Below are 24785 nucleotides of genomic sequence, written 5' to 3'. Positions count from 1 at the left end.
CTTGGCCACGCAGTCATGAGTGAACAGGGACTACAGGAGGGGGCTGAGCACGCACCCTTGTAGGGCCCCAGTGTTGAGGATCAGCAGAGTGTAGGTGATGTTTCCTACCTTCACCACCTGGGGGCGGCCCGTCAGGAAGTCCAGGAACCAGTTACACAGGGCGGGGTTCAGACCCAGGGCCTCAAGCTTAATGATGAGCTTGGAGGGTACTATGGTGTTGAATGCTGAGCTATAGTCAATAAACAGCATTCTTACAGGTATTCCTCTTGTCCAGATGGGATAGGGCAGTGTGCAGAGTGATGGTGATTGCATCATCTGTGGATCTATTGGGGCGGTAAGCAAATTGGAGTGGGTCTAGGGTGGCAGGTAAGGTAGAGGTGATATGATCCTTGACTAGTCTCTCAAAGCACTTCATGATGACATAGGTGAGTGCTACGGGGCGATAGTCATTCAGTTTAGTTACCTTTGCCTTCATGGGTACAGAAACAATCGTGGCCATCTTGAAGCATGTGGGGACAGCAGACTGGGATAGGGAGAGATTGAATATGCCCGTAAACACACCAGCCAGCTGGTCTGTGCATGCTCTGAGGACACGGCTAGGGATGCCGTCAGGGCCGGCCACCTTGCGTGGGTTAACACATTTCAATGTTTTACTCACGTCGGCCACGGAGAAGGAGAGCCCACAGTCCTTGGTAGCGGGCCGCGTCGGTGGCACTGTGTTATCCTCAAAGCGTGCAAAGAATGTGTTTAGCCTGTCCGGAAGCAAGATGTCGGCCTCTGCGACGTGGCTGGTTTTCCCTTTGTAGTCCGTGATTATCTGTAGTTCCTGCCACATACGTCTCGTGTCTGAGCCGTTGAATTGTGACTCCATTTTATCTCTATAATGACGTTTAGCTTGTTAGCTTGCGGAGTAAATAACTACACTGTTTATATTCTGCCATATTCCCAGTCACCTTGCCATGGTTAAATGTGGTATTTCGCGCTTTCAGTTTCGCATGAATGCTACCGTGGTTAGGGTAGGTTTTAATAGTCACAGTGAGTACTACATCTCCAATACACTTCCTTATAAACTCAGTCACCATATCCGTGTATGGATCTAGATTATTTTTCGCAAGCTCCCCGAACGTATCCCAGTTCACGTGATCAAAATAATCCTGAAGCGTGGAATCCGAATGGTCAGACCAGCATTGAATAGTCCTTAGCACGGGTACTTCCTGTTTGAGTTTCTGCCTATAGGAAGGGAGGAGCAAGATGGAGTCGTGGTCAGATTTGACGAAAGGAGGGCAGGGGAGGGCCTTGTAAGCATTCTGGAAATTTGAATAGCAATGGTTGAGAGTCTTAGCAGCGCGAATAGTACAGTCGATATGTTAATAGAACTTCAGCAACCTGGTCCTCAAATTTGTTTGGTTAAAATCCCAGCTACAGTTAATGCAACCTCAGGATATGCGGTTTCCAGTTTGCATAAAGTCCAGTGAAGTTCTTTGAGGGCCGTCGTGGTATCGGCTTGAGGAGTGATGTAAACGGCCGTGGCAATGACGGAGGAGAATTCTCTTGGGATCTTGGGAGATCACATTTGATTGTGAGGTATTCTAGGTCGGGTGAACAAAAGGACTTGAGTTCCTGTATGTTCCTAGAATTACACCATGAGTCGTTAATCATGAAACACACCCCTCCGCCCTTCTGCTTCCCGGAGAGATATTTATTCCGGTCTGCACGATGTACTGAGAATCCTGCTGACTTTACCAACTCCAACAGAGTATCCCGAGAGAGCCATGTTTCTGTTAAACAAAGTATGTTACAGGCCCCGATGTCTCTCTGGAAAAAAATCCTTGCTCTGAGCTCATAAACTTTGTTATCCAAAGACTGAACATTAGCAAGTAATATACTCGGAAGCGGTGGGTGGTGTGCCCGCCTCCAAAGTCGAACCAGCTGGCCACCTCGAGTGCCTCTCCTCCGCCAGTGATGTTTTGGGTTGGCCTCTGGAATAAGTTAAATTGCTCTGGGGAGAGCGAACAAAGGTTCTGCTCCAGGGAGGTCATATTCCTGGTCGTACTGCTGGTAGTTCTGGTGAGTTACCGCTGCTCTAATATCCACATAAATAATGTACACCATACTGTAGTGTAGATGGTGTTGGGCTGAGGTATAGCCCTAGATCCAGAGATATGTACAGTGCATTTGGAAAGTATTAAGACTTTTCCTACATTTTGTTATGTTACAGCCTTATTCTAAAATTGATTAAATAAAACATTTTCCTCATCAGTCTACACACAATACCCCATAATGACCAAGCAAAAACAAGTTTTTGGAAATTATTTACATAAGTAATCAGACCCTTTACTATGAGACTCAAAATTGAGGTCAGGTGCATCCTGTTTCCATTGATCATCCTTGAGATGTTTCTACAACTTGATTGGAGTCTACCTGTGGTAAATTCAATTGATTAGACATTATTTGGAAAGGCACACACCTGTCTATATAAGGTCCCACTTGACAGTGCATGTCAGAGCAAAAACAAAGCCATGAGGTCGAAGGAATTGTCCGTAGAGCTCCGAGACAGGATTGTGTCGAGGCACAGATCCGGGGAAGAGTACCAAAACATTTCTGCAGCATTTAAGGTCCCCAAGAACACAGTGGCCTCCATTATTTTTGAATGGAAGAAGTTTGGAACCACCAACACTCTTCCTAGTGCTGGCTGCCCGGCCAAACTGAGCAATCAGGGGAGAAGGGCCTTGGTCAGGGAGGTGACCAAAACCCGATGGTCACTCTGTGACAGAGCTCCAGAGTTTTTCTGTGGAGATGGGAGAACCTTCCAGAAGGACAACCATCTCCGCAGCACTCCACCAATCATGGTAGAGTCGCCAGACGGAAGCCACTCATCAGTAAAAGGCACATGACAGCCTGCTTGGAGTTTGCCGAAAGGCAACTAAAGGACTCTCAGCCCATGAGAAACAAGATTCTCTGGTCTGCTGACACCAAGATTGAACTCCTTGGCCTGAATGCCAAGCGTCACATCTGGAGGAAACCTGTTACCATCCCTACGGTGAAGCATGGTGGTGGCAGCATCATGCTGTGGGGATATTTTTAAGAGGAAGGGACTGGGAGACTAGTCAGGATTGATGGCAAGATGAACGAAGCAAAGTACAGAGAGATGCTTGATGAAAACCTGCTCCAGAGCAGTCAGGACCTCAGACTGGGGCGAAGGTTGATCTTCCAACAGGAAAACAACGGCTTCGGGACAAGTCTCTGAATGTCCTTGATTGGCCTAGCCAGAACCTGGACTTGAACCCAATCAAACATCTCTGGAGAGACCTGAAAATAGATGTGAGCGACGCTCCCTGTCCAACCTGATAGCGCTTGAGAGGATCTGCAGAGAAGAATGTGAGAAACTCTGCAAATACAGGTGTGCCAAGCTTGTAGCGTCATACCCAGGAAGACTTGAGGCTGTAATCACTGCCAAAGGTGCTTCAACAAAGTACTGAGTAAAGGGGATTAATAATTATTTCAGTTTTTATTTTTAATACATTTGCAAACATTTCTAAAAACATGTTTTTGCTTTGTCATTATGGGTTATTGTGTGTAGGTTGATGAGAAAAAAAATACATTTAATCAATTTTAGAATAAGGCTGTAAAGTAACAAAATGTTGAAAAAGTCAAGGGGTCTGAACAGTTTCCAAATGTGTCTTCAGAAAGTATTCATACCCCTTGACTTATTCCACATTTTGTTGTGCTACAGCCTTATTCTAGAATTGATTAAATAAATAAAAAATCCTCATCAATCGGCACACAATACCTCATAATGACAAAGCAAAAACCGTTTTGGGGAAATTTTGGTTAATTTATCAAATTAAATAAAACTGAATTACCTTATTTACGTAAGTATTCAGACCCTTGCTATGAGACTCAAAATTGAACTCAGGTGCACCCCTTGACTTATTCCACATTCAAAATGGATAAAATATATTTTTTCTCACCCATCTACACACAATGCCCCATAATGACAGTGAAAACATGTTTTTCGATTTTTTTCAAATTTATTGTCAATGAAATACAGAAATATCTAATTAAATAAGAATTCACACGGAGTAAATACTTTGTAGAAGCACCTTTAGCAGTGATTAAAGCTGTGAGTCAGGGTATGTATCTAAGAGGAATACCTAGGATAGGATAAAGTAATCCTTCTAACCCCCCCCCCTTAAAAGATTTAGATGCACTATTGTAAAGTGGTTGTTCCACTGGATATCATAAGGTGAATGCACAAATTTGTAAGTCGCTCTGGATAAGAGCGTCTGCTAAATGACTTAAATGTAAATGTAAGAGTGTTCCACACCTGGATTGTGCAATAATTGCCCATTATTATTTTCAGAATTCTTCAAACTCTGTCAAATTGGTTATTGATCATTGCCAGACAACCATTTTCAGGTTTTGCCATAGATTTTAAAATAGATTTAAATCAAAACTGTAACTCGGCCACTCAGGAATGTTCACTGTTTTCTTACTAAGCAACTCCAGTGTAGATTTGGCTTTGTGTTTTAGGTTATTATCCTGCTGAAAGGGCAATTTAAATATGGAGAGTGGTACTCAGTGATGTGTTGTATTGGATTTTCCCCAAACATAACACAATTCTAGATGTGGAAAAGTCTGAGAGACTTACCCAGAGAGACTCACAGCTGTAATCACTTACAAAGATGCGTCTACAAAGTATTGACTCAGGGGTGTTAATACTTAGATATTTCTATATTTCATTTTAAAATTCACAAACATTTCTAAAAACATATTTTTACTTATGAGGTATTATGTGTAGAATGTAAACCATTTTGAATTCAGGCTGTACCACAACCAAAAGTAGAATAAATCAAGGGGTATGAATACTTTCTGAAGGCACAATCCATAGAATTGCATATTAGAACTAATTTAAGAGGATCTCTGTGTTTATATCTGACTCATGTACTTTGGTGAGCAGGACAAGAAACAGTGTTTAACATGACTGGGAAACAGGACAGCAGCAGACTGACAAACATTCTAACAAACAAATCATGACAGAAGACGTACGAGACCAATGAAATGTGATGGTGTGTGTTAATTTATTACAAAACACAAAGCACCTACAATATTTTAATCTACCCCTTGTTTACTTCAGTGTAGCATTTGTCTTTTCTTCATAGTAATTTAATTATGAACATTTTGTTTAGACAGTCACATCAAAATAACCATTGTAGCTTACTGAAAAAGAGTACATACACACACACAGACATTCACAGCCATTAGACTTAAACCCACACAAAAGATAAAATGAGTATCAACAAATATCAGCAAATTGAGTAAAAAATAGAATTTAATCTTTTAAATACAAATATTGATTTGAACTTTTCCATGTTATAAGCTTTAATACTACTATTAATTGTCGTTATTATTATTAATATTACTGTTTATGTTTAATTTACATTGTGACTATACAAGGAAATGTGAAACAGAGTTTTGGTAATTTCTTGTATTGCTCATTTTACAACAACCACCAATGATTTTACATCCTCTAAATTGTGATACTCTAAATGCCCCCCCCCCCCCCCAACCATACCTATATATGACAGACAAAGTGACATTACATAATGCGTATCCTTCTGAAAACACTACCTTTGTATTATTATATTAGTTATTGACACAAACATTTACATTTTTTACAACTTTCTTAAACTGGACCCAGGCATCCATGTTTGTTTACACATTTTCAAAAATTCCAAGTCGCCTTTGAGAAACAAAATTGAAAAAATAATGATAGAACAAAGCACAAATCAGACCGCAAGATATAGAACAGAGTTGAGACAATTGTTACCTAATGCTACTGTTCAATTGGAGAAAAAAAAAGAAAAGAATTAACATAGTCACAAATCAAAACGTCAAATGCAAACATCCACAGCCGTGAAGAACAGAAATGAATGGGTACATTATAAAACTAGAACATTTGTTTGGGAGAGTTAACAGACTGCAAAATCTCTGACAGATAATATAGGTGGGGTACTTAAGAGGGGAGTATGTCAATTCAGTAACGGTGTAACAATTCCTAAAGGACATGGTTTTCTTCACAGATTCAATGCATTGTCAGAAGAAAAAAAATCCATTTGAAAAACCTAACAATCACAACATTCTCAACGGATTGCTTTATTTCAGTACCAAACCTGAGGCCAAGTGTAACAATGTAAATGCAAGATAGCCTTAAAATCCAAGAATGAAACAACTACGGTGGAAAATCCAGATACTCAAGCATGAATTTCAGTTAACAGTGGCAATGAGTCTAATCTATTCCATCATTCATGTCAGGGACCATCTCCCATATTTACAGGCTTCAGCTCTCATTGGCATGTTCAAACGTTTTCTTTAACAGTGAAAACACACAATCATAACGGTTTTCAGTTATTTCTAGTAATACGTCTATTCCACGTTGGTTCAATGTAGTTTCATTGAAATTACGTGGAAACAACATTGATTCAACCAGTGTGTGCTCAGTGGGTTTGAAAAGGATTAAAGCTATGGTCTCAGTCAGACTGGGCTGGAGCTTCCCATATGAGGCTGAATGTGTTGCATTCAATGCCCCATTTGGGCACCAACATGCTTGCAGTTCAAAAATCATACACAGTAAGAGGACCTCCAGGTCAAAACAACAGAGGTCCCTTCAGTCTTTCAGCGGCTGCAAGAGCAGCAGCAATCTGTTCCGCTGGCACAACATGTAAAATATAACAGTTTAAATTCCTAATTTTAGCCCCAAGTCAATTTGATCACTAATAATGGCAAATTCAGTTAATCAAACTAACGGTTTTAAGCAGCACATACCCATCTGAATCAGACGGGTCGGAGAGGACTAGCGAAGAGATCTGGAGAATCAATTATTCCAAAAAGTAGAACTGTCGCTTTCCCCCCGATTTTACTGCACCTTCATTGCTTCAGTGTGGTGCCAACACTGCAGCAAACCTTCCCTTCTGTCTCGCACACAACTACTTGAGCAGTATTCTGTTTTTTGTGTACCTATTGAGTCTCCTTACAGTATAAATACAATCTAACAACTTCCAAGTAAAGAGACACGTCAACATTTTGTTGACAATCATAATACTCCCTTTTCTTGGACTAATAATCAATTGCACAGCCTTTTATAAAGCCGTTTTTCCACACCCACCTGGCCACCTAAGCCTATATGTATAGCCAGTCATTGCCATATGAGTCACAACTATTATTTTTCTTGCAATTAATTGTGTGTAAAGTATTGTATTGCTTAAAAACATATTGCAAGTAATTCATATGAATGAATTGTAAGACTGTGTATGTAGACAAATCTACAAATACTCTTGTGGGTGCATGTCGGTCTGACCCCATACTGCAGTCTTTGTCAATGGCTATTTCTTTGTCTGTTTTTTTAGTATGGCTTTTGTGTGGAGGGAGATATGGCATCGTTCGCAATAAAGTCTAAGCCACAAGGTTACAGTCTGGTCTTAGATATCTCACTGCAGTCCTTCAGTAGTTTATCATCTGAAGGTTAGGGATAGTGGGCATCTAATATGATTCTGGCATTCAGATTGATTGGATGTAGTTTATTCCCATATTTGAACTGACCGAGTCTTGGAGTCTTTCAACAAAGTTTGGCGGTCATGTATTAAGGAGTTATATTCCACCATCAACCTCCACAGAGGGCATCTATTACATGTATATGGGTTTTCTCTGTTTTTAAACACACTTGAATCTCTGAAGAGGCTATGATAAAAGAAACGATCCAGAGATAATCTCCACATTCTTCATTATCAAAATCGAATAAAAACTTCTCCATTCACACCAGCCAGCCATTCACTCTTTGCAGATTCCCTGTTTCTCCTCATTCTCTTGCATCCTCTTTCCTTGGCTTTCCTCCCTTCTCTCTAGGGCGAGTCCATCATGGCTTCCAGCATCTCTAGGAAGAGTTTGTGCATGGGCACGCCACCTCGGGTCTTGATGCTATAGAAGGTGGTGAGGGCGCGACCAGCCGTCTGGCGGAGAAGGGGGAGGGTGAGGAGGAGACGCCCCGCCCGCTGGGGGTCCTCGGGGTGTCGCTGGCACTCCATCTCCAACAGGGTCTGGTGGAGGAGGTCCCTCAGCTTCTGCACCGCCTCCATGTCCTCTATGTACACAGAGTCTGGCAGGGGAGAGAGGGAGCATGGTCAGCATGTATTTCTAAAAGCTTCCTTTTGTCTTTTGGACAGAGGGTTTTGCAAGATTGTGTTTGGCAGTAAACATTGGTGATTAAGTAATAGGACGCACTGGTCCATAACATGACAAATATTACAACAAATAGTGCCTTTGTGCGCTAAGCAGACAGTGGGGGTGAATTTGCTGTTTACAGCAATCGTCTGTCAGTCCCTCAGGGCTGGAGTTATGCACTTCAACAATCTCCTCAGAGAATGGGACTGAGACAAATCTTTACTAATCTGTCTGCGCTGATTTTGGTTGGGTGTATTTTCTTTGAAATAAACTGTTTGGACCAAACTGCTAAATGAAACTGAATTAGAGTGAGTAGTGGTTCAAATAAAGAATGTTGTCATATTAGTAACTAATTGTACATATGGAGGGTTCGATATTTCAGTCTCACCTACTGCTTTCATCACATTTTCATGTTATGTCACTCCACATAATGCTGATTGGATGGATATTCTATGATTATACTGTTGTATAGCTAGTTTACCTGAGTTGGTGAGTGCAATGGCTTTGAGCATGACAAACTCCTCCCGGTCCAGCTGCAGGGAGCGGAAGCGTCGGGCCAGCTGGCTGACGGCTGCGTTGAGCTCTGTCAGTCCTGCTACGCGGGACATCTCCTCATCAAGGACAAAGTCCTCAGCGAACACTACCTCATCCTCACAGCCTAGGGAGCGGAAGGCCACACCCAGCACCAGCACCTCCAGCCACACCGACTGCAGCACCGACATCTGGTCTGCCAGGGACAGCGACAGGAAGCCTGCAAGGGTGGACACATGAAGGGGAGGGAGGTTAGGGTTAGAGCAGACTGGCCTGATCAATCACTAGGCAGACAGCTGATACAAAAAGACAGCATTCTAGTCCCTGAATAAGACATAGTGAACCACTGCAGGGCTACTGATAAGTGCTGAGGGCTAGTTCCAACCAACTTATTTCACCGTAGACCCATACTACATTCCTACACTCCTCCATTCTCTTCCCATGCCGATCTCCCTCCCCCACCCACCCCTCTTCCCTGCCCCCCTTACCGGGGATGTGTTTGGCCCAGCCGATGATGACGACCAGTTCGCGGTCGGCGAGGTCACAGAGGGTGGTGAGTGTGCGCTGAGCCGTATCAGGCTGCAGGGGGTCAGGCATGGCAAACAGTTTCTCTGGCTCTGCCACCAGGAGGTGGGACACGATGATGCTGGAGGATCCTGGGTCACACACACACAGAAAGCAAGCATTATGGCACAACAGCTGTTACATTTACCATAAAACAAAAGATATTATGTTAATATAATGGTTCTGCTGGGAAATGAGGGCTCTTTAGAAAACTTGACTGCACAGTTGTGTTCTTTCTTTTTCTTTTTACCCCAATTTTGTGGCATCCAATTTATAGTTACAGTCTTGTCTCATTGCAGCAACTCCCGTACGGACTCGGGAGAGGCGACGGTCGAGAGCCGTGCATCCTCTGAAACAGAACCCAACCAAGACGCACTGCTTCTTGACACAATGCCCACTTAACCCGGAAGCCAGCTGCACCAATGTGTCAGAGGAAACACCGTACACCTGGCGACCGTGTCGGCGTGCACTGCGCCGGGCCCACCACAGGAGTTGCTAGTGTGTGATGGGACAAGGACATCCCTGCCGGCCAAACCCTCCCCTAACCCGGACGACGCTGGGCCAATTGTGCGCCACCCCATGGATCTCCCAGTCGCCACCGGCTGCAACAGAGCCTGGACTTGAACCCAGAATCTCTAGTGGCACAGACCACTGCGCCAATCAGGAGACCCACAGTTGTGTTCTTTCAAGACAAAACCTGACAAGGTCTTCTCAGTCCCTTCCTTACCTTTCTCCCCTTCCTTCCTAAGCGGTAAAGGGGCACTCTGATAGGTCGCGCTGTCCACCTCTGGACGTCTTTTATACTTCTGCCTCCCTCCTCTGACTCGGTCCAGACGGACTCCTGCGACACACAACACCGCGACAATGAAGAGAGCGTGATAAAGAGAGTAGGGGAGAGAGAAAGAGAGACAAACAAGCTCCCTTTGCTTGGAGAAGTATGGAGATAAAGAGGCAGACCTTAATCAAATAACTACTTGTCACACGGCATCAAACAGTGTCTCCAGACCAGACCGGTCCACTAGTTAAGGGCTCTGGATCATACACTCACCCTCTTTCAGCATGCCCACTTTGAGGCACTTGGTGAAGCGGCACGCCTGGCAAGCCTTTCTGCGCCTCTTGGTGATCTCACATTCGTTTGACGCCGGACAGCTATATTCAATGTTACCTTAGTTAAGGCAAGGAGGTGGAAAGAAGGAGGGAGAGACGAGAAGGAAGAAACAACAGCGATATGAGACTTTTGTCAAAGCAGTCAAGCTCTACCCCATTTCAATCCTTATAGTGACACACACTCAACTTCACTCCTACAAGCATCCTTACCCTGGATGGTTCTCTTGAAGAAGGCCTTGCAGGCTTCACACGAGGCTACGCCGTAGTGGTAGCCAGAGGCTACGTCTCCACACACTAAACACAGTCTCTTGGGTAGTGTGCTCAGGGCATACTTGCACCGCCCTCCTCCGCTACCTGTAGATCCCTCCTCCGCCCCATCACCACCCTCCTCCTTGAAGTGGCAGCGCAGGGCTGGGGTGTACAGAGGGGGTGAGTAGCGCCCAACCCCGTCTCTTCTATTTCCACCTCCACCACTCTGGGAGGAGTCTGAGGAGGCTCCCCCTGGGCTGGCCCGGCCCCCACCACCTCCCTCTGGACTGCTGGGCTCTGCCTTGATGTACAGATCTGACCGACGCTCCCTGGAAGACATGATCACTGCAGATGGAGGGAGAGAGAGGTGGGAGGGGGAGGGAGGGAAAAAGTGAGACAGAGGTATTAGACTGTGTCTAGACTGCCACTTCTAATGTGCCACCCTTTCATTACATTTTAGTATCAATAGACCCTCTAGACAACCAGGACAATCATCAATCCTGGCAGATAGCCTAGTTAGAGCGTTGGGCCAGTAACCGAAAGGTTGCTAGATCGAATCCCCGAGCTGACAAGGTCGAAATCTGTTGTTCTTCCCCTGAACGAGGCAGTTAACCAACTGTTCCTAGGTTGTCATTGTAAATGAGAATTTGTTCTTAACTGACTTGCTGCTGCCGCCCTATAAATAAATAAATATACTGCGCAACAACAAGTAGCTTATAAGAAAAAGCGCTGCTACAAACCAGCAAAGAATAATCTGACATAACAATAATGGGATATTGTGAAGGGCGAGTGAGAGAGAGTGTTTGTGCGTGCGGGAGTACTGTATGTTTGTGCTAAAATGCTAAGGGCTGTGAGAGAGACCATAATCCCAGCTCCAACCTACTCTGCCCTCTCCAGATTAGGGTAATTAATCCACAGCAGAAGAGCAGCAATCCCTTGATGAAACCCACATAAGAAATTCCCAGTAAGAAGATGGACGACACTCTCCATTATGTCCCACCAGAACCTAGAGGCAGCATCCGAGACAGTTCTGTATTCTATTGAATGCTGACACTTTTGCAAGGGCGATTGTACAATTCACTTAATCATCTGAACAATTGAAGAAAGACAACACTTTCAAAATGCAATGTAAAAATGTCACTTCAAATTGAGAGATTCTGGGATTATGACAGCACACAGACAGGGATTGTGTAAAACGGGGCATTTCTGTCTGAACTCTAGACTGTAGGCCACTGGGTTTACCCAGACTCCTCCTTTCCACAACTCAGCAGGTGGTGAAATGTGGGACATAGTACTTCTGTTGGTCCAGTGGCCCAATGCTTCTCAAACGCTGTACACTCTGGCCTGTAATCTTTACGCCTTTACATAACATGTCAACGTTTATATTACTACTCCACCCTACTGCAGTGTAAAGATTGTACGGCTGTTGTAGCTCCCACGTTTGGCATGGATGACTATTTATTTCCCATGTATTAATTCCCCTTCATTTGTGAAGATATTCAATAATTACAATAATTAACATTGTCTGATAATGTTGATCCCTAGCTACAGCTGAAAATACATTCCAGACTTCACAAATTAACATGTCTTAGACTTGAAGTGCTAAAACAGACATGTAAATGATCTGACAAATGCCAGGAGGTCTACGCCCCCCCCCCCCCCCCCCCCCGAGTTAGCTAGGTAGAAGGCTAAAGGTGTTAGCAGCAATACATTTGCTAGCTATTTGAATGTACTTGAAGCCGGCCAAAGCCATTCGTGAGATTGTGAAAGAGGCAGGTTGAGCAGATAAAGGAAAGAGTGGGGACAATAACAAATTGAATGCCACCGAGCAGGTAAAGGAATGAGTGAGGATAATAAGAAAATGAATGCCACATCCCTATTATGTTGCTAGAATTTATGAGGAATTTGGCTATACAATTAGCTAACGTTACAGCTAGTTATCACAGTTAGCCGTTAACAAGTGAAGTTCCATGTGTGGCGTTTGTACATCCTCAAGACAACTAGCCTTTCGGCAAATATTAACTAAGATCTGTGTGGATGTTCAGGTATTTAGCTGAATGGAAAACGTACATTTAGTTAACAGCTAGGTAGCTAAAGTTAGTTAATCACAAGTTTAAGTGCTAAAGAAAACCAAGCAGTAGCTAGCTAGCATGCCATTAGAATGTGTTGGCTTTCCTCATCAGGTGACATCAACTTACTTCTAGCTAGCTAGCTAGTTAGTTACCAAACTAACTAGCCAACTCCCTCAAGGTACCTTGAGTTCCCCAAGTATCTGGTTGCCCTCGGCGATATTATCACGGGCGTTTGTGTTGACAGGATACACAACGTAGCTAACGCGCTATAACGCTTCTAAAAACGTGTCGAATTCAAATGTTGGTTTTCAGGGAGGACTGGAGAGATGGGAGGTCTGGTGCATGATAGGAAGTAGCTAATAATATTTCAATGACAGACAAGGGTGACACAGTGCTGGGGTAGTGGTTACTACAGTTCGCTGCATATGACAAAAGGCAGGGGGGAAAAATAAAAACACTACCTTATGATCTGTGAAATGATTCAACTCCTCAAACTTTTATGAAGTTTATCCACAGGCTGAGAGTGAATAGGCCAACACTTTATCTTAGTGCTTAAAATCAAGCAGTTTGACCATATCTTCAAAATAGTTTCAGCATACAACTTCACAACAGCAATATTTAGATCACTGGCTATTTTACATCCATCATTATTGGTGGTTCAGATTTGATTAAAGGCCATAGAAAAAGCAATTACCTGTGTGCTGTGCTGCAGGAAAGCCTTATTGGTCTCTTCTGCTGGTAACCCCACTCACTTTCTATTGGTTTAGAATTGTGGCTATGGTCTGGGTAGAACAGTCCAATTATTAGGAAACCTAAGAAGGCAGACAAAACATTTACTGATTTCTCCTTACGCCATGTCTTATTATGTACATGTTCAAAATACATGTGTCCTGAAGAGTGTATCACAGGACAAGGACATAACACATTAACTCTTGGTCTCCCAATTCTGACTTTATATTTTCGAAATCTCAACTCCAGCACTATACATAATGGTTGCTTTATCCAACATAAGCCTGGAGATGCTAGCATTCATCCTTGTCATAGAGGGCTCAATCGTATTTTAAGTACTCTGTCTAGGTGTTTCAAGCTCATTAGGGTATGGAAATGTATAGCCAAGAAAGTGTGTGTGTGTGTGTGTGTGTGTGTGTGTGTGTGTGTGTGTGTGTGTGTGTGTGTGTGTGTGTGTGTGTGTGTGTGTGTGTGTGTGTGTGTGTGTGTGTGTGTGGAGAAAGAGAGTTACAGAGATTTGGGAAAAGCTTTGTAAAACTACTAAGCTACTCCTTATCTCTAAACCAAATAGTAAGGTATAACTGAGTGACTGTATCATACACTGTGTCCTGTTCTCTTCATCAACACCATTTGGTTTAAATTGCTTACAGAAGTCGAAACCATTGCTTTGACTTTCTCACAGGCACAATTTAGCTCATTGCAGTAGCCTTTTCTCATTACCATACAAGCACTCAAGCACATGTTTCTGCACACTACACCCAACCACCCCTCCCCCTTACTCGCACCCTCTGACACATTCCAAAGGTCAAAGTCATAGGAAAGCTTGAAGGACAGATAGAGTAACTGCAATTCTGCCTCTCTCACACACATGCACACACAAGGCTTAAATTGGATGATAATTCACAAAGTTTTGAGAGAAGGGGGCACAACAAATATTGTAACAAATGTTAGGGGATAAGATGACAAAATGGGTATATTACTGGGTAAAGTATATAATTATAAAATATCTCTGATTTACATGTCTATGTATAACATTTTCATATTTGAGGTAAAAAAAATACTTGTCTTTGGGATAAGACACAGTGCCATAACTATTGTTCACACGCATCACAATAGTTGAATCTACAGTGAAGCTTTAAAACGATCCTGTTTACCCGACAGACAAATAACAAGTCTAAAACATTTTCTAGATATCGTCATCTGTTTAGTAACTCAAGTTCTGCATGATTATAGCTCATCTAGTACATTATAAAAAGGTTAAAAAGGCTTTGAATGACCATTGTGAGCTCTGAGCACAGTAAACCTATCTTGGCAGTTGACACTTCAAACACAATGCCAACAGCATCATCAAAATACCCTTCTGTCTCTACTTCCTTTGTCTGGTATTAGTTTTTTTAGTTAACTATATACAGTACCAGTCAAAAGTTTGGACACACCTACTCATTCAAGGGTTCTTTATTTTTACCATTTTCTGCATTGTAGAATAATAGTGAAGACATCAGAACTATGAAATAACACATATGGAATCATGTAGTAACCAAAAAAAGTGTTAAACAAATCAAAATCAAAATACATGTTATATTCTTCAAAGTAGCCACCCTTTGCCTTCATGATAGCTTTGCACACTCTTGGCATTCTCTCAACCAGCTTTACACTGAATGATTTTCCAACAGACTTGAAGGAGTTCCCATAAATACTGAGCACTTGTTGGCTGCTTTTTCTTCATCTTGCGGTCCAACTCATCCCAAACCATCTCAATTGGGTTGAGGTCGGGTGATTGTGGAGGCCAGGTCATCTGATGCAGCACTCCATCACTCTCCTTCTTGGTCAAATAGCCTTTACACCGCCTTGAGGTGTGTTTTGGGTCATTGTCCTGTTGAAAAACAAATGATAGTCCCACTAAGCACAAGCCAGATAGGATGGCGTATCGCTGCAGAATGCTGTGGTAGCCATGCTGATTAAGTGTGCCTTGAATTCTAAATAAATCACTGACAGTGTCACCAGCAAAGCACCCCCACACCATCACACCTCCTCCTCCATGCTTCACAGTGGAAACCACACATGTGGAGATCATCCATTCACCTACTCTGTATCTTACAAAGACACGGCAGATGGAACCAAATATTCCACATTTGGACTCGTCAGACCAAAGGATTTCCACCGGTCTAATGCACATTGCTCGTGTTTCTTGGCCCAAGCAAGTCTCTTATTCTTATTGGTGTCCTTTAGTAGTGGTTTCTTTGCAGCAATTCAACCATGAAGGCCTGTTGAGATTTGTGTCTGTTACTTGAACTCTGTGAAGCATTTATTTGAGCTGCAATTTCTGAGGCTGGTAACTCTAATGAATTTGTCCTCTGCTGCAGAAGTAACTCTGGGTCTTCCTTTCCTGTGGCGGTCCTCATGAGAGCCAGTTTCATCATATTGTTTGATGGTTTTTGCGACTGCACTTGAAGAAACATTCAAAATTCTTGAACTTTTCCGGGTTGACTGACCTTCATGTCTTAAAGTAATGATGGACTTTCGTTTCTCTTTGCTTATTTGAGCACTTCTTGACATAATATGAAGTTGGTCTTTTACAAAATAGGGCTATCTTCTGTATACCACCCCTATCTTTTCACAACACAACTGATTGGCTGAAACGCATTAAGAAGGAAAGAAATTCCACAAATTAACTTTTAACAAGGCACACCTGTTCATTGAAATGCATTCCAGGTGACTACCTCATGAAGCTGGTAGAGAGAATGCCTTGAGTGTGCAAAGCTGTCATCAAGGCAAAGGGTGGCTACTTTGAAGAATCTGGTCTGATGAGTCCAAATGTGAGAATTTTGGTTCCATCCGCCGTGTCTTTGTGAGACACAGAGTAGGTGAACGGATGATCTCCACATGTGTGGTTCCCACTGTGAAGCATGGAGGAGGAGGTGTGATGGTGTGGAGGCGCTTTGCTGGTGACACTGTCAGTGATTTATTTAGAATTCAAGGCACACTTAATCAGCATGGCTACCACAGCATTCTGCAGCGATACGCCATCCTATCTGGCTTGTGCTTAGTGGGACTATCATTTGTTTTTCAACAGGACAATGACCCAAAACACACCTCCAGGCTGTGTAAAGGCTATTTGACCAAGAAGGAGAGTGATGGTGCTGCATCAGATGACCTGGCCTCCACAATCGCCCGACCTCAACCCAATTGAGATGGTTTGGGATGAGTTGGACCTCAGAGTGAAAGGAAGCAGCCAACAAGTGCTCAGTATATGTGGGAACTCCTTCAAGTCTGTTGGAAAAGCATTCCATGTAAAGCTGGTTGAGAGAATGCCAAGTGTGCAATGCTGTCATGAAGGCAAAGGGTGGCTACTTTGAAGAATCTAAAATATAAAATGTATTTTGATTTGTTTATCACTTTTTTGGTTACCACATGATTCCATTTGTGTTATTTCATCGTTTTGATGTCATCACTATTCTACAATGTAGAAAATAGTACAAATAAAGAAAAACCCTTGAATGAGTAGGTGTGTCCAGACTTTTGACTGGAACTGTATGTAAATGTTACTTATCTCAGAATAAGAACTAATACAGCAAAACTGTTGTTCTGTGTAAGTGAGGACTGAGGAGTATGACATATCTAAAGTTCATGAAAGCTTTGCATGCGCCACACTGTGGAGACATTGAGGACAGCAGAAGTGGTCCTTGTCCATTTATCTCAGACTGGTGAAAGGTTAATTGCAAAATGGGATTATTGCTTCTTTAATCTCTGTTAACTCAGAACTAAAGTAATGTGTAATTGGTCAGATGCTCGATTAAGTTCTGGGTCCATACGTGTAAAGATAAGAAATAGAACGAGGATTCGGAACCGGAACGAAGAGCTCCACCCTCTCTCTTTGTAAGTTACAGACAAGTCTATGGGCCAATTGTCCCCTCCCCTTCCAAAATTCGAAAGATGCTAACACCTGCGAAATCATGATTGTCAAAAGCACCAGAACTTGTGCTGCTTGTTATCTCAATCTCACGCATATACTTGTATTCTGAAAGATCTATGGTACCATTTATGTTTACATAGTCTGTACATTATGGCTTCTTACAGGCCCATTGCAGTCAAAAATATGGTTTTCCTATGTTTTAGATATACATTGCATTCAGAAAGTATTCAGACCCCATCACTTTTTCCACTTTGTTACGTTACAGCTTTATTCTAAAATGGATTAAATTGTTTTTTTCCCCTCATCAATCTACACATAATACCCCATAATGACAAAGCAAAAACTGAAATATCACATTTACGTAAGTATTCAGACCCCTTACTTTGTTGAAGCACCTTTGGCAGCGATTACAGCCTCAAGTCTTCTTGGGAATGACACTACAAGCTTGGCACACCTGTATTTGGGAAATTTCTCCCATTCTTCTCTGTAGATCCTCTCAAGCTCTGTCAAGTTGGATGGGGAGCGTCGCTGCACAGCTATTTTCAGGTCTCCAGAGATGTTAAATCAGGTTCAAGTCCGGGCTTTGGCTGGGCCACTCAAGGACACTGAGAGACTTGTCCCGAAGCCACTCCTGCGTTGTCTTGGCTGTGTGCTTAGGGTTGTAGTCCTGTTGGAAGGTGAACCTTCGCCCCAGTCAGGTCCTGAGTGCTCTGGAGCAGGTTTTCATTAAGGATCTCTCTGTACTTTGCTCCGTTCATCTTTCCCTCGATCCTGACTAGTCTCCCAGTCCCTGCCACTGAAAAACATCCCCACAGCATGATGCTGCCACCATCATGCTTCACCGTTGGGATTTTTAAATGTTTTAAATGTAGCCTTTATTTAACTAGGCAAGTCAGTTAAGTACACATTCTTATTTACAATGATGGCCTACACCGGCCAAACCCGGACGACGCTGGGACAATTGTGCGCCGCCCAATGGTGCTAGGTTTCCTCCAGATGTGACGCTTGGCATTGAGGCCAAAGAGTTCAATCTTGATTTCATCAGACCAGAGAATCTTGTTTCTCATGGTCTGAGAGTCCTTTACGTGCCTTTTAGCAAATTCCAAGCAGGCTGGCATGTGTCTTTTACTGAGGAGTGGGTTCCGTCTGGCCACTCTACCATAAAGGCCTGATTGGTTGAGTGCTGCAGAGATGGTTGTCCTTCTGGAAGGTTTTCTCTTCTCCACAGAGGAACTCTGGAGCTCTGTCAGAGGGACCATCGGGTTCTTGGTCACCTCCCTGACCAAGACCCTTCTCCCCAGATTGCTCAGTTTGGCCGGACAGCCAGCTTTAGGAAAAGTCTTGGTGGTTCCAAACTTCTTCCATTTAAGAATGATGGAGGCCACTGTGTTCTTGGGGACCTTCAATGCTGAAGGCATTTTTTGGTACCCTTCCCTAGATATGTGCCTTGACACAATCCTGTCTCGGAGCTCTACAGACAATTCCTTTGACCTCATGACTTGATTTTTGCTCTGACATGCACTGTCAACTGAGGAACCTTATATAGGTGTGTCTATATACAGTTGAAGTCGGATGTTTACATACAGTCGTGGCCAAAAGTTTTGAGAATGACAGAAATATAGATTTTCACAAAGTCTGCTGCCTCAGTTTGTATGATGGTAATTTGCATATACTCCAGAATGTTATGAAGAGTGATCAGATGAATTGCAATTAATTGCAAAGTCCCTCTTTGCCATGCAAATGAACTGAATCCCCCAAAAACATTTCCACTGCATTTCAGCCCTGCCACAAAAGGACCAGCTGACATCATGTCAGTGATTCTCTCGTTAACACAGGTGTGAGTGTTGACGAGGACAAGGCTGGAGATCACTCTGTCATGCTGATTGAGTTTGAATAACAGACTGGATCCTTCTAAAGGAGGGTGGTGCAAGGCTACCTGCAAGGAAACACATGCCGTCATCATTGCTTTGCACAAAAAGGGCTTTACAGGCAAGGATATTGCTGCCAGTAAGATTGCACCTAAATCAACCATTTATCGGATCATAAAGAACTTCAAGGAGAGCGGTTCAATTGTTGTGAAGAAGGCTTCAGGGCACCCAAGAAAGTCCAGCAAGCACCAGGACCGTCTCCTAAAGTTGATTCAGCTGCGGGATCGGGGCACCACCAGTAAAGAGCTTGCTTAGGGATGGCAGTAGGCATGTGTGAGTGCATCTGCACGCACAGTGAGGCGAAGACTTTTGGAGGATGGCCTGGTGTCAAGAAGCCACTTCTCTCCAGGAAAAAACATCAGGGACAGACTGATATTCTGCAAAAGGTACAGGGATTGGACTGCTGACGACTGGGGTAAAGTCATTTTCTCTGATGAATCCCCTTCCTGATTGTTTGGGGCATCCAGAAAAAAGCTTGTCCGGAGAAGACAAGGTGAGCGCTACCATCAGTCCTGTGTCATGCCAACAGTAAAGCATCCTGAGACCATTCATGTGTGGGGTTGCTTCTCAGCCAAGGGAGTGGGCTCACTCACAATTTTGCCTAAGAACACAGCCATGAATAAAGAATGGTACCAACACATCATCCCAGAGCAACTTCCCCCAACCATCCAGGAACAGTTTGGTGAAGAACAATACCTTTTCCAGCATGATGGAACACCTTGCCATAAGGAAAAAGTGATAACTAAGTGGCTCGGGGAACAAAACATTGATATTTTGGGTCCATGGCCAGGAAACTCCCCAGACCTTAATCCCATTGAGAATTTGTGGTCAATCCTCAAGTGGCAGGTGGACAAACAAAATCCCACAAATTCTGACAGACTCCAAGCATTGATTATGCAAGAATGGGCTGCCATCAGTCAGGATGTGGCCCAGAAGTTAATTGACAGCATGCCAGGGCAGATTGCAGAGGTCTTGAAATAGAAGGGTCAACACTACAAATATTGACTCTTTGCATCAACTTCATGAAGTTGTCCATAAAAGCCTTTGACACTTGTGAAATGCTTGTAATTATACTTCAGTATTCCATAGTAACATCTGACAAAAATATCTGAAGAGACTGAAGCCGCAAACTTTGTGAAAATTTATATTTGTGTCATTCTCAAAACTTTTGGCCACGACTGTACACTTAGGTTGGAGTCATTAAAACTAGTTTTTCAACTTCTCCACAAGTTTCTTGTTAACAAACTATAGTTTTGGCAAGTTGGTTAGGACATCTACTGTGTGCATGACACAAGCAATTTTTCAACATTTGTTTACAGACGGATTATTTTACTTATTATTCACTGTATCACAATTCCAGTGGGTCAGAAGTTTACATACACTAAGTTGACTGTGCCTTTAAACAGCTTGGAAAATTCCAGAAAATGATGTCATGGCCTTAGAAACTTCTGATAAGCTAATTGACATCATTTGAGTCAATTGGAGATGTGCCTGTGGATGTATTTCAAGGCCTACCTTCAAACAATGCCTCTTTGCTTGACATCATGGGAAAATCAAAAGAAATCAGCCAAGACCTCAGAAAGAAAATGGTAGACCTCCACAAGTTTGGTTCATCCTTGGGAGCAATTTCCAAATTCCTGAAGGTACCACGTTCATCTGTACAAACAATAGTACGCAAGTATAAACACCATGGGACCACGCAGCCGTCATACCGCTCAGGAAGGAGACGCGTTCTGTCTCCTAGAGATGAACGTACTTTGGTGCGAAAAGTGCAAATCAATCCCAGAACAACAGCAATGGACCTTGTGAAGATGCTGGAGGAAACAGGTACAAAAGTATCTATGTCCACAGTAAAACGAGTCCGATATCAACATAACCTGAAAGGCCGCTCAGCAAGGAAGAAGCCACTGCTCCAAAACCGCCATAAAAAAGCCAGACTACGGTTTGCAACTGCACATGGGGACAAAGATCGTACTTTTTGGAGAAATGTCCTCTGGTCTGATGAAACAAAAATAGAACTGTTTGGCCATAATGACCATCGTTATGTTTGGAGGAAAAAGGGGGAGGCTTGCAAGCCGAAGAATACCATCCCAACCGTGAAGCACGGGGGTGGCAGCTTCATGTTGTGGGGGTGCTTTGCTGCAGGAGGGACTGGTGCACTTCACAAAATAGATGGCATCATGAGGAAGGAACGTTGTGTGGATATATTGAAGCAACATCTCAAGACATCAGTCAGGAAGTTAAAGCTTGGTCGCAAATGGGTCTTCCAAATGGACAATTACCCCAAGCATACTGCAAAAGTTGTGGTAAAATGGCTTAAGGACAACAAAGTCAAGGTATTGGAGTGGCCATCACAAAGCCCTGACCTCAATCCCATAGAAAACTTGTGGGCAGAACTGAAAAAGTGTGTGCGAGCAAGGAGACCTACAAACCTGACTCAGTTAGACCAGCTCTGTCAGGAGGAATGTGCCAAAATTCACCCAACTTATTGTGGGAAGCTTGTGGAAGGCTACCTGAAATGTTTGACCCAATTTTTACAATTTAAAGGCAATGCTACCAAATACTAATTGAGTGTATGTAAACTTCTGACCCACTGGGAATGTGATGAAAGAAATAAAAACTGAAATAAATCATTCTCTCTATTATTATTCTGACATTTCACATTCTTAAAATAAAGTGGTGATCCTAACTGACCTAAGACAGGGAATCTTTACTGGAATTAAATGTCAGGAATTTTGAAAAACTGAGTTTAAATGTATTTGGCTAAGGTGTATGTAAACTTCAGACATCAACTGTAAGTCATGTCCAATCAATTGAATTTACAAAAGTTGGACTCCAATCAAGTTATATAAACCTCTCAAGGATGAACAGTGGAAATAGGATTCACCTGAGCTCAATTTCAAGTCTCATTGGAAAGGGTTTGAATACTTATGTAAACTTAATTAAAATTTAGTATTTATTTATTTTTGCAAAAATTTTGAAAAACATGTTTTCGCTTTGTCATGATGGGGTATTGTGTGTAGATTGATGAAGCATTTTTTAATTTTATCCATTTTAGAATAAGGCTATAACGTAACAAAATGTGGAAAAGGGACAGGGTCTGAATATTTTCCGAATGTGCTATATTTCCACAATAGGAGGTTGGAATAATACTGTGAAATTGTGAACATTATAATATTCGTTAGTGTGAGAGCTGTTTGAAAAGACCACCTGAAATTTCAGCCTATTTTGGTGGAAGGGAGTTTTGGCCTTCCACGGTGAAGTTACCATGGGATAAATTTGTTAATAGACCAATAAGAAAGAGTTCCAAACCTCTGCCAATAACAGTTAGTTTTCAGTTCCCAACCCCCCCCAACTCAAAACAATTTCCAGACTGTCCTAGCAAAATTCTTGTTTGAGAAATTGCTCTCAGCTAAGAATATTTTTGTTTTAAATTAAAATGGTAAAAAAAAGAAAACAATCACAGTAAGGTACTTCATTGTTACCCAGAAATGATTTGATATTGAGATAAAAACGGCTGCATCAGACCATTAAGTTTCAAGTCACATGCACAAGTACAGTGAAATACCTTTCTTGCAAGCTCTAACCCCAACAATGCAGTAATCAATAACAATGTAATACTAAAAATAACAAGGTAGGAAAAAAAACAAGATATAAAAAGAAGAAGAAGAAGACGATAAAGTAAGTAAGCATACTATCTATATACAGGGTCAGTTCCAGTACCATGTTTACAATGTGCAGGGATACTGGATCAGGAATCTCAATCAGGTCCTGGAGGGCCATAATTTGCACAGGTCATTCCCTTGGGAGGCTATTCCAGGGGTGTCAGTTGTGTACAATTATGTATATAAACCCTGGATTGCTTAAGCTATGTATTGGGCAATAAGAGGCTTTTATGCCACCGGTCGGCCATATTGGCACTCACCAGAAGAATCAGTCCTCCATAGGAATGAGTGGAATTCTACAGTATTAAACGTTTTTAAAGTATGTTGTTGTTGTAGTGGGGACAGTAACATAACTTTCCCAAAATTATACTTTAAGGAAAATGTTACTATTTTTTATTTTATTTTTATGTTTAGCTCACACAATATAATTTAAAAGTATGAATTTAGGTAGAATAAACGTGGCAAAAAGAAATGTAGACATTAATAAATGCATTTCTATAGGTTCCAAAATAGGTTTTACAACGTTGGGGGAGTGCCAAGGAGGCGCGGTGGCTTCAAAACAGTGCCCCCTGTCAGTCATCTAGTGTATATATATAAAGCCTAACTCAAGACCAAAAATGTAAAAGTAGGCTTTGCCATACCCAAGGTTTAGCTGGACTGACGCCATTGCATATTCAATTGCATTCTGAACACAGATTAAATGTCGGTTACTAACTCAACAGCAGTTGAGAAACTGGACTGTATGAGTGTTTAACATGAGTGTGTAAAGCATCAGACTGTTCAAATTATGGTTGTCACTCAGTATGCCATCAAAGACTATTGGTCAGGACTAGCCTTTACCTGGAGAAAATCTTTTTATGCGGTAGGCAAAGACCAGAAACCAGAAGTAGTCAATTGCAGTCCAAAAACCATATCCACTATCGCTAAAGTAAAGCTACTTTATACATTTGTTTGGTTCCATTTCATACCAATCTGGTTGGATTGATACATGCTGTAGACTTCATGGGAATCTGTAGGTGACCAAATTGTGCTGAAGACTGACAGTACACTGACAGTACAGGTAGGCTATATACAATAGGTTATAGAAGGGGTGGATCTTGCTCATTGGATCAGTCACGAAGTCCTAGACACAACACGCATGCCAAAGCATTCGGTAGCTTATTATTACAGCAACGCACGGTTACCATTGTCGTTGTCACGCAAAGTTAATCAGCTGCGGAACAGAGGAACCGTGCGAGACAATTATTCAGAAGTAATACAGTAACTATATGTGCACAGATTTACAATGTTGACCATTATGAAATACGTACTTGTATTTGTGAGAACATCGTTGGAAAGAGTTCTCAACCCAGGCAGTACCGTAGCTACGGAAACCACAGATAACTCCACTACAATGATGTATGTCGACCGGTTTAGCCACGGTTAAGATCACGGTGTTTTCGACATTGCCACAAGAGTGGATGCAGATCGTGAACCCCCCCCCCCCCCCCCCCCCAAAAAAAAATCCTAGAACATTTATGTAGGCCTTTATTTAAATAGCATAATCTCAGAGGCGATGAGTCGTCGTAGCGCAAAATGTTCCCAAAATTATTGCTTGAAAATAAAAACAATGTATCAAGGGACACAGCGTTGAAAGACTGATTGCAGGTGATACAATTGGTCAACCCAATTTGGTTGGCTATTTAATCCATAGGCTATTCTCTTATCCAGCCTAGTCCCGTATATTGATGTTACTTTCTGTAGCCTACTGTGTGTTCTATCTGATCTCCGCTGCTACAATTGGGGTTCTAGTTACGTATATCCCTTATCC

The 24785-nt window shown here is 42.5% G+C and overlaps 1 protein-coding gene and 1 long non-coding RNA gene across 5 annotated transcripts in view; one reads left to right on the top strand and one right to left on the bottom strand.

Annotated features, from left to right (window-relative positions):
• The window catches only part of LOC123742456 (uncharacterized), a 12479-nt gene extending 3964 nt beyond the window's left edge, over nt 1–8515 (top strand). Inside the window, exon 2 of the long non-coding RNA XR_006769623.2 lies at nt 7903–8515. This is a non-coding gene — a long non-coding RNA (uncharacterized LOC123742456). The remainder of the gene's footprint in view (nt 1–7902) is intronic.
• Nucleotides 5063–24785, bottom strand: LOC106603143 (steroid hormone receptor ERR1). Of its 4 annotated transcripts, XM_014196428.3 has the most exons (8): nt 24286–24784; nt 13435–13552; nt 10630–11013; nt 10361–10477; nt 10040–10153; nt 9237–9404; nt 8699–8968; nt 5063–8152 (listed from the first exon to the last, which is right to left on the bottom strand). In XM_014196428.3, exons 3-8 carry the CDS (start codon nt 11006–11008, stop codon nt 7899–7901), a joined length of 1302 nt encoding a protein of 433 aa, XP_014051903.2. In that variant the 5' UTR covers nt 11009–11013; nt 13435–13552; nt 24286–24784; the 3' UTR covers nt 5063–7898. The 4 variants fall into 4 exon arrangements, with proteins under 4 accessions (XP_014051903.2, XP_014051902.2, XP_014051905.2 ...); XM_014196427.3 differs by lacking the exon at nt 13435–13552 and having other exon boundaries at nt 24286–24785; XM_014196430.3 differs by lacking the exons at nt 13435–13552; nt 24286–24784 and adding an exon at nt 12923–13103.

The sequence above is a fragment of the Salmo salar genome, chromosome 04 (genome assembly GCF_965601325.2).
Source record: "Salmo salar chromosome 04, fSalSal1, whole genome shotgun sequence".
Taxonomy (NCBI): Eukaryota; Metazoa; Chordata; class Actinopteri; order Salmoniformes; family Salmonidae; genus Salmo; species Salmo salar.
The sequence above is the reverse complement of the archived record's forward strand: the minus strand, read 5'-3'. Positions and strand labels throughout refer to the sequence as shown.